Source organism: Lissotriton helveticus, chromosome 8 (assembly GCF_964261635.1).
Source record: "Lissotriton helveticus chromosome 8, aLisHel1.1, whole genome shotgun sequence".
NCBI lineage: Eukaryota > Metazoa > Chordata > Amphibia > Caudata > Salamandridae > Lissotriton > Lissotriton helveticus.
The window spans coordinates 1,681,066,705-1,681,080,624 of record NC_136069.1 but is presented as its reverse complement, the minus strand read 5'-3'; the positions used below and the strand labels follow the sequence as shown (position 1 = coordinate 1,681,080,624).

The following is a 13,920-nucleotide window of genomic DNA, read 5'->3' as shown; positions in this document are numbered from 1 at the left end:
AATTATAGACGACCAGGCAAGTGAATGTGAGTCCGTAATTTCCTTAATGGATTTACCAAGAAGAGAACCTGAAAGTAGTTCAATCAGAAGAGCTACCCCGTAAACTCGAGGGAAACACAGATGGAGACATCCTCAGGTACAAGAAGTGTAACTCTAGAGACTCCTGAAGACTTAGACAGGTGGTCACGAGAAATAGAGAAACCCAAATTTCAGCCGAAACCATTGGACATTTACAAATTAAGAATCAAATTAGAGGAACTAATGGCTGGAAATGTGGGTTTGGACAGGTTAAACACTCTTAGTGAGGAAGAATTGTTATTCATTTGCAAAAGCATTACCCCAAACACAAAGGTGTTTCATGAAAAATTAATGGACATGGCACACAACATGGGAATTGACATTAGCAAATCTAAAGTCTTGTAAAAGCCATAACGAGCAGAATTTTCTGACAAAGATTTGGAAAATATGAATGTGTCTGGAAGAAAAGTGCAGATAAGAGAGTTGCTAGCATTGTTGCAGAAATGGGGAGATCAAGAAAAATGGAGAACAAGGTGGGCAAAGAAAAAGGAAGAGGTTCGGTCAAAACAAATAACTTCTGAATATGTTTTACAAGAAGCAGAAAAGGCTGAAAAGTTGTACCCCATGCGTGAAGTACCAGGTGGAGGTTATGTACATGTTCCATGGTCCTGACAGGATTTTGTGTCATTTACAAATGATTTCCCAAAACTGCGAGAAAAACCTGTAGAGTGGTACAGACAAGTCGAAAGATTTGTAAAAGTTTCAAAATGCCTCCTTGAAGATCTGAACGGGTTCTTTGACATCGTAGTCCCTGTAGATTTATGGACAGAATGTAAAATTGCTATTGATTGGCCCACTGAAGAATACCCCAGAGACCCAAAGACAGGGGCACCTTCCGGGGATGTAATGAAGAAATATAATCAGGTCAAGTTGTACCTGAAAGGGAAGGTGCCTGCAAAGGAGACCGATTGGACTAGGACAGATAGAACCACTCAGAACAGAGATGAAACTGTACATTCATATTATGAACGTCTGTTACAGGTGTTCAAGCAGTACAGTGGGCTGGATAATATTGAGATGAAGGATATGACCCATCTCATTTATCGATTTGTGCTAGTGTTAAGGCCTGAAATTTCACAGTGGATCAAGGATAATAAAATTTGTTGGCAGGCCAAACCAATTGACGAGGTCCTTAAATATGCTAAGTACTGTGAAGATGAGCTAGAAAATAAAAGAAAGGAATTAAAAGAAAAGGTCATGTGGGCTCAGGTAAAATTAGCAGAGCAACAAGAACAGCAGTTGACCAAAATGGCTAACAACCAGGGGCAGGGAACAGGAAATGGAGGGAAACCCAAGGGAAAAATGAGCAGAGAAGAGGCAAAGAAGAAATTCCCCTGCCACTGGTGTGGGAAGGTGGGGCACTGGAGAGACGAGTGTAAGGCTGTACAGAATGGTAATTTGCAGATTAATGATTTAAATCCACAGACGCAGAATGAGGTGCCAAGGAAGACCCAGCAGCAGGTAAAACAGAATCAGTTGCCTCCGGCACTTAGGTCAAATTATAGGAGCAAAGCACAACAGGGGGTAAAATCCTCAGATCAGGAAGGGAGAGATACCGCAACCTCACAGTTTCTACTGGATGACACTTTCTTTTGTGACGAACCTTACTGATGGTGCCTGAGAGGGGAGGACGAGGAATGCGTGCTTGGCGCCTCCTTGCCGGTAGACCAGTCCGGGCCATACATTGAAGGAAAGGTTGAAGGAAATGATGTCACCTTTCTGTTGGACACTGGTGCTACCCGTTCTACTGTGAGAACAGTGGACGTTCCAAATCTACCCGTTCTCGGGAGAAGCGATCCAAGTAGTGGTTGTTTCTAATAAACAGATTAGTACCCCAGTTACAGTGCCCATGGAAGTTAGAATAGGGAATTTCACAGAAATGCACCGATTTGTTGTGTGTGATTCGAGTCCAGTAAACTTATTAGGCCGAGATTTGTTGTGCAAAATGAACTGCACCATCTTTTGCACTCCAAATGGTGTGGAAATTCAAACCCCAGACGAAGACATAGATAAACTAATGATGGCAAAACAAGAAACAGGAATTGAAAGACTGACAATAAATGATTTACCAGAAGAACTTCACGAGACTGTGAACCCGGAAGTATGGGATTTTACAGGAAAAGACGTAGGATTAATGACAGATGTGGACCCGATAAAAATAACAATAAGAGAAGATGCAGTTTACCCAAATACGAAACAGTACAAAATGAGTGCAGAAGTAAAGGCAGGTGTTGCAGTGGAAATAAAACGTTTACTGGAAGCAGGCATCTTGCAAGAGGTATTGAGCAGTCCCTGTAACTCACCTATAATTGGCATAAAGAAACCGAGCGGTAAGTACAGGGTCATACAGGACCTCGGCAAGGTTAATAAAATTGTTGTTCCCTGCTGTCCAATTGTACAAAATCCTGCAGTGATTTTATATCAAATACCCTGGAATGCTGGATGGTTTACTGTCATTGACTTATGCCATGCATTTTTCTCGATTCCTTTGCATCCAGACAGCAAATTTCTTTTCACCTTTGAATTCGACAGTCATGTATACATCTGGACTCGCGTTCCTCAGGGGTACACATAGAGTCCATCAATTTTTAATCAGATTTTGAAAAAATGCCTTGAAACTCTGATATTACCTGGAAAGTCAGTCCTGGTTCAGTACATAGACCTTTTATTGGCGTTTAAAAGCAGGAAAGCTTGTGTTGTTGATACCATTGTATTACTGAATCATTTGGGTGCAGGAGGACACAAAGTGCCACCTGAAAAATTACAATTCTGTACCTCATCAGTGAAATATCTGGGGCACCAGATAGAAAGGGGTATCAGGAAAGTCACCACAGATAGAATAAGAATAATTCGAAACATGGAACTGCCCAATACCCAGAAAGAAATCAGAATGTTCCTAGGAGTTGTAGGATACTGTAGGCAGTGGATTGTGGGATTTGCAGTTTTGGCAAAACCATTGATAAAAATGACAAAGAAAGGAGCTAAGGACCCAGTGGAGTGGGATGACGAAAGCATGAATGCTTTTGTAAAGTTACGCAATTGCCTGTGTACAGCTCCAGCATTAGGAATGCCTGACTACTCGAAAGAGTTTGCACTATTCTGTAACACCGGAAATAATTGTGCACTTTCAGTTTTGACCCAAATCCTTGGCTTAGTGAGACGTCCTGTGGCATATTTTTCTTCCACACTGGACCCAGTGGCAGCTGCATTACCTGGGTGTCTGAAAGCAGTAGCCGCAACTTGCATGAGCCTTGAACAGAGTGAAGTCATTGTTATGGGACATCCTGTAACTGTGTATGTTCCACATTCAGTCGTAATATTGCTGACAAGGACAAAGACACCATATCTCACACCTAGGGGTCGATTAGGATGGCGGTGAATCCGCATCCTCCGGGCCTGTGGAAGCCACTGCCGGCCCGGAGGATGCGGATTCACCGCCGCGGTCCCTGACAACACCACCCACCAGATTATGATGGCGGTGGGATCAGCGGTGGACGGCAGGTCCGTCCGCTGCTGATCCATGGGGTGTAGACCGCTATTTGGTGGCGGTGTCTGCAAGACACCGCCAGCCAAATTAGGAAGCGTGTGAAAACATGCCTTACCGCGGCGGTTTATCAGCCGTGGAAAAGCATGTGGACCTTTGCTTCTGGGGGGCCCTTGCGGGCCCCCAGGGTGAAGAGGGGGTGGGGGTGCACATGGGGGGTACCTACGGTACCCCGCTGCATTTGCACCGCGCGGTGCCTGCCGCTTTGTGCATGCAAATGCAATGCATGCATTTTTAACATTGCGGCGGGTGCCGCAATGTGAAAGATACAGGATGTGACCGCCAGGGTGGCGGTCACATCCTAATTGTCATGGGGGGAACGCAGCTGCCCTTGCAGACGGTCCCTCCACCTTGGGGGTGGCGGATGGACGCAAGTCCGTCCACCATCCTAATCGACCACCTAGTCGGCTGACTAAGTATGAGACAATCCTTGTAGGGGCAGGAAACGTAACAATTGCCAGGTGTAACATTCTGAACCCAGCAACACTGCTACCTAATTCTCCTACAGCAGACGCAAAGGGAGAAGTTGAACATAACTGTGTTGATTTGACTGAATTTAGCACAAAACCCCGACCCGACATAAGAGAAGATCCCCTAGCGGATGCAGACTATGAGCTATTCGTGGGTGGCTCCTGCATCAGACATGAGGAAGGAGGGCTAAGCGCTGCTTATGCAGTGTGCACTTTGGGGGGTCCAGTTGAAGCATCCCATTTGCCTGGAGTGAAGTCTGCACAAGTAGCTGAATTGGTTGCACTGAGAAAAGCTTGTAAATTTGGAAAGAACTGGAGAGTAACCATATACACTGACAGTCAGTATGGTTACGGAGGTGTGCATGACTTTGGCCAATTATGGATGCAAAGAGAGTTTCTGACTTCTTCAGGTACTCCCATTAGAAATGGAAATTTTGTACAAAATGTATTAGATGCAATTTTGTTACCAAAATAATTGGCTGTGGTCAAGTGTGCTGCTCACAAATCCGGCAATGACAAAGTGACAGCAGGAAATCGATATGCTGACCTGATAGCCCAACACTGTGCCAAATTTAAGGTGGCAATCAATAAAAAGATTGAAATAAATGGAAACAGCTGCCAACTTCGAATGCTAGAAGATGTGAAAACATGGGAGGAAGTGAGGGATTTACAGGAAGCAGCAGAACCAAAAGAAAAGGAAAACTGGAGAAAATATGGGTGTCAGAGAAGGGTGAAAGATGGTGTCATTGTTTACCTTGATGGAGTGACTGTGTTACCAGACTGTCTGCTTGCTCCTATGGCTAGGTTGATTCACGGAGACACACATTTGGGAAGGGATGCTATGATACGCATATTCAGACAGTCCTGGTTTAACCCGAAATTCAGAAACATAGCAGAGGCACTCTGCCAGTGGTGTTTAATTTGTCAACAATTCAACCCAGGGAAGAAAACTGTAGTGTTACCAGGAAAAATTGGAAAAGCAGAAGGCCCTTTCATTAGACTACAACTCGATTTCATTCAGTCACCCCTTGCAGAGGCCTGAAATACGTGCTTGTCATTGTCTGCCTATTTTCAAAATGGGTAGAAGCTTTCTCCACACGCAGGAATGATAGCATCACTGTAGCCAAGCTGTTACTGAGAGAACTTATACCCCGTTTTGGATTTCCGGTCACAATTGAATCAGATAGAGGAAAACATATCCATAGTGAAATAATAAATCAAATTTATGCAGCTTTCAAAATCACGCAGTAATTGCACTGTGCATATCGCCCAGAGGCTTCTGGAGTTGTGGAACAATTAAATGGCACTATAAAATCAAGATTGGGAAAAATGTGTGATTCGACTCACATGGAGTGGCCAGATGCTTTGCCTCTTGTCTTGTGTTGATGGGACTTAGAAGTATTCCAGACTGGAACACAGGCTTAAGTCCCCTTGAGATACTGATGGGAAGAGCAATGCGGCAAGCATGGGTGGCAGGCTACAAACTGATAAACATAGCTGATGATTTAGTACTGGAGTACTGCAAAGAACTGGCTGACCAAGTGCGTTCTATCTCTCGCCAGGTTAGAGAAGACGCCGTCGCCAGACCAACAACTCCAGCACATGACCTGAACCCCGGTGATTGGGTGGTGCTAAAGAAACATACCAGAAAATCTTGCCGAGCACCAAAGTGGGGTAAACCAAGACAAGTGATACTGGTCACCATCACAGCTGTGAAATGCGCAGGAGTTCCGCATTGGATCCACGCCAGTCACACGAAAAAAGTGACTGTAATTGAAGAAACTGAGACTGAAGGTTGCGCAGCTGCGGGGTCTCCAGAAATCGATCCCGAAGTAGATGAAGAAGAATAACCGAGAACCAGTCAAGATGATTGGATCCCAGTAATCGACCTGACTGTGGACCCTGTGCAAACAAGAAGACAAAGATACCTAGACAGACAGTGGGAAAGTGAGGACAAGACAGGTTTAGAGGGAATCCCTCAGATCATCGAAATCCAAATCAAAGGTGATTCTGAGGAGGAACAGATAGGGACAGAACAAGTAATCGACACACCTCCAAGAACTCCTGAGCCTCTGGAGGGACAGGTAGAAAATAGGGCGGACGTTCAAGCAGAAGTAAGTCAAGAGTTCGAAGAGTTTGAACAGGACCAGATAGGAATAGAACATTGTGTTCAGGAAGAAGAAATAGAAACAAGTCAAAGCCAAACCCAGCACATACGTGAACAAGGCCAGTTTAGTAACCAGGCTGAAGAAACCGAAATAAGACCTGGACCTAGTCAGATAGAAAGGGAAAAGGAAGAGGATCTTGAAATAAATGTGCCACAACTGAATGAAAACAAAAGAGCCTTCGAAGAAGGGCAAGACACAGTGCCAGTAAAAAGACTCAAAAAGGAAGACAAGCTGCCCAGATTTGTCAAAAGACTAAGACTACGGCTAAAGACAATCAACGAAGTACCTGAGCAAGTGAATGAGGTCTCAAGTCAAGCAGACCCACCTGTGATACAACAAAAAAGAAAGAGTCCACGACTAAAAAGACTGCATAATAAATACCAAGGCCCTGAATGGACTTATTTTGTGTTGGAGGATTTTGAGAACCTGGAAATAAGTGACGAGAGTGATGAAGAATTAATCACTGACCAAGCTGACGAAGAAGAGAGAGCGACCTGAAAATATACACAGGGTAAAAGACTGTGTAAAATTACAAAGACAAAGTTGTAGCTAGTTCACACCGTAAATAACAGTGGGAAAATGTTGAAATGATGTACAACTGATTTATATGAGTTAACTTGACTGCAAAACTTGAAGTAAGTAAGTCGCCAGTTGTGATACACCACCAACTAGTATTGTAGCAGGCGTCTGTGCCTGGTTTTAAAAATTGAGCAAAAGTTCCATTGTGTCTACAGACCAGAAGCATCAGGAATGATAGAAAGAGTCAATGGTACACTGAAAATGAAGTTCAGGAAAGTGCATACCTCAACATCACTGAAGTGGCCAGACACTCTCCCGTTTATATTGATGTGTCTAATGAGTACTCCAAAGAAAAAAATACATTTCTTTCTATATGTTATTTTGATGGGGAGGGCAATCACTTGCATCCTTCCACTACAGACTGTAGACTGACTTCCAGACCAGGCACACTGGACCATGATACCCCATTCACTTCACGCTGAAGACTGGGCCTTATCTTTTCTTTACGATTTGGAAAGCCTTGAGAAAGCCCAAAGCGGTACAAAAGGGGGTGGTAATGGACGGAGCATCTGAACCAATCAAACACTCATACCCAGTCAAAAGATCTGGGTTTAATCCATCACCGTTCCGGAAGCTTGTTTCCGGTCCAGGGAAGACATGGCTTGGCAGTTCGGGCTGGACTGTTCCCATGAGGCACAGGGTCAGACTAATTTGCATATAGCCATGTCAGAACTGGGGTGGCAGAGTGGCCTAAAGAACGGTGATGGAATAAACCCAGAACTTTTGACTGGGTGTGAATGTTTGATTGATTCAGATGCTCCGTCCATCACCACCCCCTTTTGTACCGCTTTTGGCCGCCATAAGTGTGGCAGGGTATGCTCAGACGTGAGTCCCTTGCTCACTTTGCCACTGGATTCCAGCAAGCCGGGCTGAAGACGGCTGGAATGCCAGAAACCGGTCCTCGGAAGCTTGTTTCCGATCCAGGGAAGACATGGCTTGGCAGTTCGGGCTGGACTGTTCCCATGACGCACAGGGTCAGACTGATTTGCATATAGCCATGTCAGAACTGGGGTGGCAGAGTGGGCTAAAGAACGGTGATGGATTAGACCCAGATCTTTTGACTGGGTCTGAGTGTTTGATTGATTCAGATGCTCCGTCCATCACCACCCCCTTTTGCACCGCTTTTGGCCACCATAAGTGTGGCAGGGTGTGCTCAGACGTGAGTCCCTTGCTCACTTTGCCACTGGATTCAAGCAAGCCGGGCTGAAGACGGCTGGAATGCCAGAAACCAGTCCTCAGAAGCTTGTTTCCGGTCCAGGGAAGACATGGCTTGGCAGTTCGGGCTGGACTCTTCCCATGAGGCACAGGGTCAGACTGATTTGCATATAGCCATGTCAGAACTGGGGTGGCAGAGTGGGCTAAAGAACGGTGATGGATTAAACCCAGATCTTTTGACTGGGTGTGAGTGTTTGATTGATTCAGATGCTCCGTCCATCACCACCCCCTTTTGTACCGCTTTTGGCCGCCATAAGTGTGGCTGGGTATGCTCAGACGTGAGTCCCTTGCTCACTTTGCCACTGGATTCAAGCAAGCCGGGCTGAAGACGGCTGGAATGCCAGAAACCGGTCCTCGGAAGCTTGTTTCCGGTCCAGGGAAGACATGGCTTGGCAGTTCGGGCTGGACTGTTCCCATGAGGCACAGGGTCAGACTGATTTGCATATAGCCATGTCAGAACTGGGGTGGCAGAGTGGGCTAAAGAACGGTGATGGATTAAACCCAGATCTTTTGACTGGGTGTGAGTGTTTGATTGATTCAGATGCTCCGTCCATCACCACCCCCTTTTGTAACGCTTTTGGCCGCCATAAGTGTGGCAGGGTATGCTCAGACGTGAGTCCCTTGCTCACTTTGCCCCTGGATTCAAGCAAGCCTGGCTGAAGACGGCTGGAATGCCAGAAACCGGTCCTCGGAAGCTTGTATCCGGTCCAAGGAAAACATGGCTTGGCAGTTCGCGCTGGACTGTTCCCATGAGGCACAGGGTCAGACTGATTTGCATATAGCCATGTCAGAACTGGGGTGGCAGAGTGGGCTAAAGAACGGTGATGGATTAAAGCCAGATCTTTTGACTAGGTGTGAGTGTTTGATTGATTCAGATGCTCCGTCCATCACCACCCCCTTTTGTACCGCTTTTGGCCGCCATAAGTGTGGCAGGGTATGCTCAGACGTGAGTCCCTTGCTCACTTTGCCACTGGATTCAAGCAAGCCGGGCTGAAGCCGGCTGGAATGCCAGAAACCGGTCCTCGGAAGCTTGTTTCCGGTCCAGGGAAGATATGGCTTGGCAGTTCGGGCTGGACTGTTCCCATGAGGCACAGGGTCAGACTGATTTGCATATAGCCATGTCAGAACTGGGGTGGCAGAGTGGGCTAAAGAACGGTGATGGATTAAACCCAGATCTTTTGACTGGGTGTGAGTGTTTGATTGATTCAGATGCTCCGTCCATCACCACCCCCTTTTGTACCGCTTTTGGCCGCCATAAGTGTGGCAGGGTATGCTCAGACGTGAGTCCCTTGCTCACTTTGCCACTGGATTCAAGCAAGCTGGGCTGAAGGCGGCTGGAATGCCAGAAACCGGTCCTCGGAAGCTTGTTTCCGGTCCAGGGAAGACATGGCTTGGCAGTTCGGGCTGGACTGTTCCCATGAGGCACAGGGTCAGACTGATTTGCATATAGCCATGTCAGAACTGGGGTGGCAGAGTGGGCTAAAGAACGGTGATGGATTAAACCCAGATCTTTTGACTGGGTGTGAGTGTTTGATTGATTCAGCTGCTCCGTCCATCACCACCCCCTTTTGTACCGCTTGAGAAAGCCCAAGGTGAAAGCGACATTGGAGTAAAAGACATGCTGGATCGTGACAGCCCAGGGATTTTAACATGTGGAAAGAACATTTATTATCTACAACAGGAACCTAAATATTTGAACGTCAGTGTGTGAATTATCTTACAAAAGGGCAAGCTGTCCAAGCCTTCTTTGTTACCCCTTGTTACCGTCATATAAGATATCAAAAGACATTTATATTGTACTGATTACTGTTACATCTGTTGATTATTTTTTGCTTTTGGATTTATAAAGGGTTTTAATGAATTTGTCAAATGTGCTTTTCTTATTCATTTGTGCCATCTGGGGGGACTTACCAATACAGTCCCATCAAACTAGGTGCCTGGGATCCAAAACCCCGGGCTACAGAGTAACTAAAGAGTCTGTCCCTTACAGGTGTATGGGACAGACAATTATGAATGTCAGGCACACAAAACATGCATGTCCAAGTCTAGGAAAAAATTAAGGGATGTGTCCAGACACAAAGTCCTCTAAGGAAATACTATTTCAGGAAAAATGTTATATTTATTAACTGTCTCTTTAGCCACTGGCCAATGGTACATAATATCTTGTATTTAGCGATCCACAGAGTAAATTATATTTCTGTACTATTTATCCTGCGGCTGGTCAATTAACAGCAAAACCTCATTATTTACTTGCTGCCTTCTCCATGACCCCTTTATTTTCTGCTCCTCTTGAAACATTGTGCACTTGCTAGGTTAACTTTACCCAGGTTCATGGCTCCTTAGATGAGAGGTTACAAGCACACTGTACACAATTAGATGAAACAAAAAAATCTACGTAGCCGAATATAATACAACCATATACATAACACAACAGTTGTAATCAGTAGCGGCTCCTGGAGGGAGTGCTGCGGGCGGTGAGGGGCGTGGGGAGGGGCAGGGTGAGGGGTAGTAAACTCCGGCTCACGGCGACCGGAGTAATGTAAATAAATAAATAAATAAAACAAATTTAATTGCGCGCGCTGAAACGCAATAAGCCCAAAAGTCCCCTGAACAAAATTTGTTTTCTAATTCCTGGCATGTAAACTCTATGTTATTAAAAACTCGACAGGAATCCTTTGCTCTGCTTCGCTTGAAGGTTCACAGTACAAGACCTAGGGTACTTACATCTCTGTACAGAACATAGAACTTTTTCCATGAGGTCGAGTCTGGGAATTCTCTCCAGTACATTTTTTGTGATCTTGAGAGCCATTCGATCGTCATAATATTCAATCATTGTGTTCACGGTATCCATGCAATTGGCATTTTCAAGTCGTGATCTTGGGATCTTTAACTGTCCACGTTTCACAGCGCAGTCTTGCAGGTGGATTTTGAATTCTTTGAACTGCTTGCCAGTTAGTTCTTCCAAACAAAAAAAGATCACCTCTCTGGCTTGCTCCGTACTCCCTCTCTGATCCGTTTTAACTTGTGAAAAATAACCGCTGGAACGAAAAGGTGAATTTAGATGAGATTTGTCACACAAAGTCAATGTTATGGAGGTAAGATTGGATTCCTGACTATATGAGCCCCAGTATAGAGTGCTGGAGCCCTGGCAATCATATATCCTTCCACATATAGACAGAGCATAGCCATTTTCAGAGCCCTACATTTATCAATCAACCGGACATACTCATAGCCTTGCAAATAGCAACTGAGCCATGCAGTGTCTTGACTCAATGAACAGCAGCACGCAGATAAGGTGTGCGAATCACCTCTTTATTTAGGGGCCAGCGTACATCATCAATGTGTGCATTGTTGCCCGCATCCTCCAAATGACCCCCGTTTCCTCATTGTAACACCCCACAATCCCATTTGTCCCTTGTGTATTTCTTGTCCCTGATTGTGGTGTCCTCTGGTTAACTAGAGCGCTAACCACCAGGGCCAGTGTCTGCCAACTGCCCCCATTACAAGCCCGCCATCTTCAGAGCCTTACACAGAATGACCGGGCTAACCATATTATCCATCAAACCCTAGCGTACTCACAACCTTTCTATACCAACAGAGCCCGCCATATTGAGAGCTTTAGGTAAATCGACAGAGCCCTGGCATATTCAAGTCTTACATTTATCAATCAGCCCTTAGATACAGGTAACTTTACATATCGCAACAGAGCCAGTTTCAGACCCTTGTGATCGAATCTTGACATACTTATAACCTAACATACAGTGACAGGCCCCTGCCAAATTCAGAGGCTTAAATACAGTGACAAAGTCCCCCATATATAGATCTCTACATAAAGGGACAGAGCCCCACCATATTTAGAACCTTGCATAGAGAGACAGAGACCACTCTATTCAGAGCCTTAAGTAGAAGTGCGACAAACCATGGCTTAAATTTATCGATCGAACCATAATCGACTCATACCCTTTTATATAGCAAAAGAGCCTGTCCTATCCAGAACCTTACATAGAAAGACAGGTCCCGCAAAATTCAGAGCCTTATATTGATAGACAGAGTCCCCTCATATTCAGTAACCTGAGTAAACCATTAGAGTCCTGCCATGTTCAGAGCTTTGCATGAAGCATATGGGTGAGGTGTGTTTAAATGACTTGCAGATAGTGATAGGTCCGTGGCATAGTCAAAGCCTTGTACACGGCACCAGAGACCTGGTAATTTCAAAAGCATACATATAGCAATTAAGGGCCGGATTACAGATCTTGGAAGACAGGTTACTCCATCACAACAGTGACAGATATCACATCCGCTGAAATATAAATCCCATTTTATCCTGTGGCAAATATATTTAAATCCCATTATATCCTAAGGCATTTGTATTTAAATCCCATTATATCCTATGGCATTTATATTTAAATCCCATTATATCCTATGGCATTTATATTTAAATCCCATTATATCCTACGGCATTTGTATTTAAATCCCTTTATATCCTATGGCATTTATATTTAAATCCCATTATATCCTATGGCATTTAAATTTAATTCCCATTATATCCTACGGCATTTATATTTCAGCAGATGGGCTATCCATCACCGTTGTGACCGAGTAACCCATCTGCAGAGATCTAAATAAGGCCCTGAGTCCTGGTATGATTGTGCCAGTGCCCTGCCTTGTACTAAGAGTAATGACATAAGAGTCAGAGAGTTAGGGCATGTTAAAGGAGCCTTGATATAAAAGTGACTGTGATAGGGCATATACTATCATACTATCAGTCTTCATGTGGTTGCTACATGTCTGGGGCCAGGGCTTATAGTAATAGAGCCTTAGTATGACAGCACACAGTAACAGAGTCCTGCACACTAATGACAAAGTTTCATCATTTGGTAAAAGAGTCCTGATATTGTATTGACAGAGTTAGAGGTGCCCAGAGTCCTGACACAACAGTAACAGGTTTGAGCATATAGTGACAGAGTCCTAGTTTATTAACAAGTGATTTAGTGCACATAGATATGCATGGGTTATTTTTATAGCACAATCCTAGCCAAAAATCATCAGATTGCTGTACATTGTCAAAGGCATATATACAGTCTATGTGTGATAATAAGGGAAGTTGTGTCTTGTTACTGCATTGTGATGTAGTGTTCTGTAAAGCAGTGTGTCTCCAACTTAACAAAGATAAGCAGGAAACGAAATAGGAGGCATCTGCTGTTTCAATGGACCAGAGCATCAATCCTTAATCAGTGGGAGCACATCATGGTAAACTCCCGGCATCCATAAAACACATAAAAACACCTTTTCATGACAAAACAGTAATCTCACCTCATTTCTTGGACTTTTGATTTACCGGTGATGTCTCGCTGAGTGCGTTTGAGTGTCTTCAGAAGAGTTTCGCATGGATCTCCAGAGCACCCACTTGAGAGTTCACTCCAACACAGACTGCAGAGCAAAACCAGGTGGCATCAGTCAAACCGAGTATACAAACGCCGGACGCGAGTGAGGCAGTACGCAGGATCAAAACAACTCGACCAAGACCACATGCGGAGGAGACCAAAAACAGCCAAATTGAGACACACAAGGAATATATGAAAGACGACAGACCATTCAGGACCAACAGGCCGAGATATAAGGTCACAAATTGAACAGGAAAGGCAAAGAACAGAGCTGAAGAACAAATGTAACCAGGATAAGACTGAAAGCTATTCGATATCCCTTACAACAAATGGAAGGAGGGATAGGTATATTGTGCTACATATAAAATTTACCGCCCTGATGAAGAACTTCATATGAGAATTTGAGGACAAGCACAGAAGGTCGAAACGCGTTGACATTCTCCTAAACTACTTTTGTATGAGGACCAGAGGACACAAGGATT

At 44.7% G+C, this 13,920-nt stretch overlaps 1 protein-coding gene across 1 annotated transcript in view; it reads right to left on the bottom strand.

Moving 5' to 3' along the window:
- The window catches only part of LOC144772133 (apoptosis-associated speck-like protein containing a CARD), a 75,814-nt gene extending 62,341 nt beyond the window's left edge, over positions 1-13,473 (bottom strand). The window contains exons 1-2 of the mRNA XM_078656291.1: positions 13,368-13,473; positions 10,779-11,092 (exon numbers count right to left, since the gene is read on the bottom strand). Coding sequence (XP_078512417.1) covers positions 10,779-11,092; positions 13,368-13,372 — 319 coding nt within the window. The 5' untranslated portion in view covers positions 13,373-13,473. The remainder of the gene's footprint in view (positions 1-10,778; positions 11,093-13,367) is intronic.
- Between the last annotated feature and the right edge of the window lie 447 nt (positions 13,474-13,920).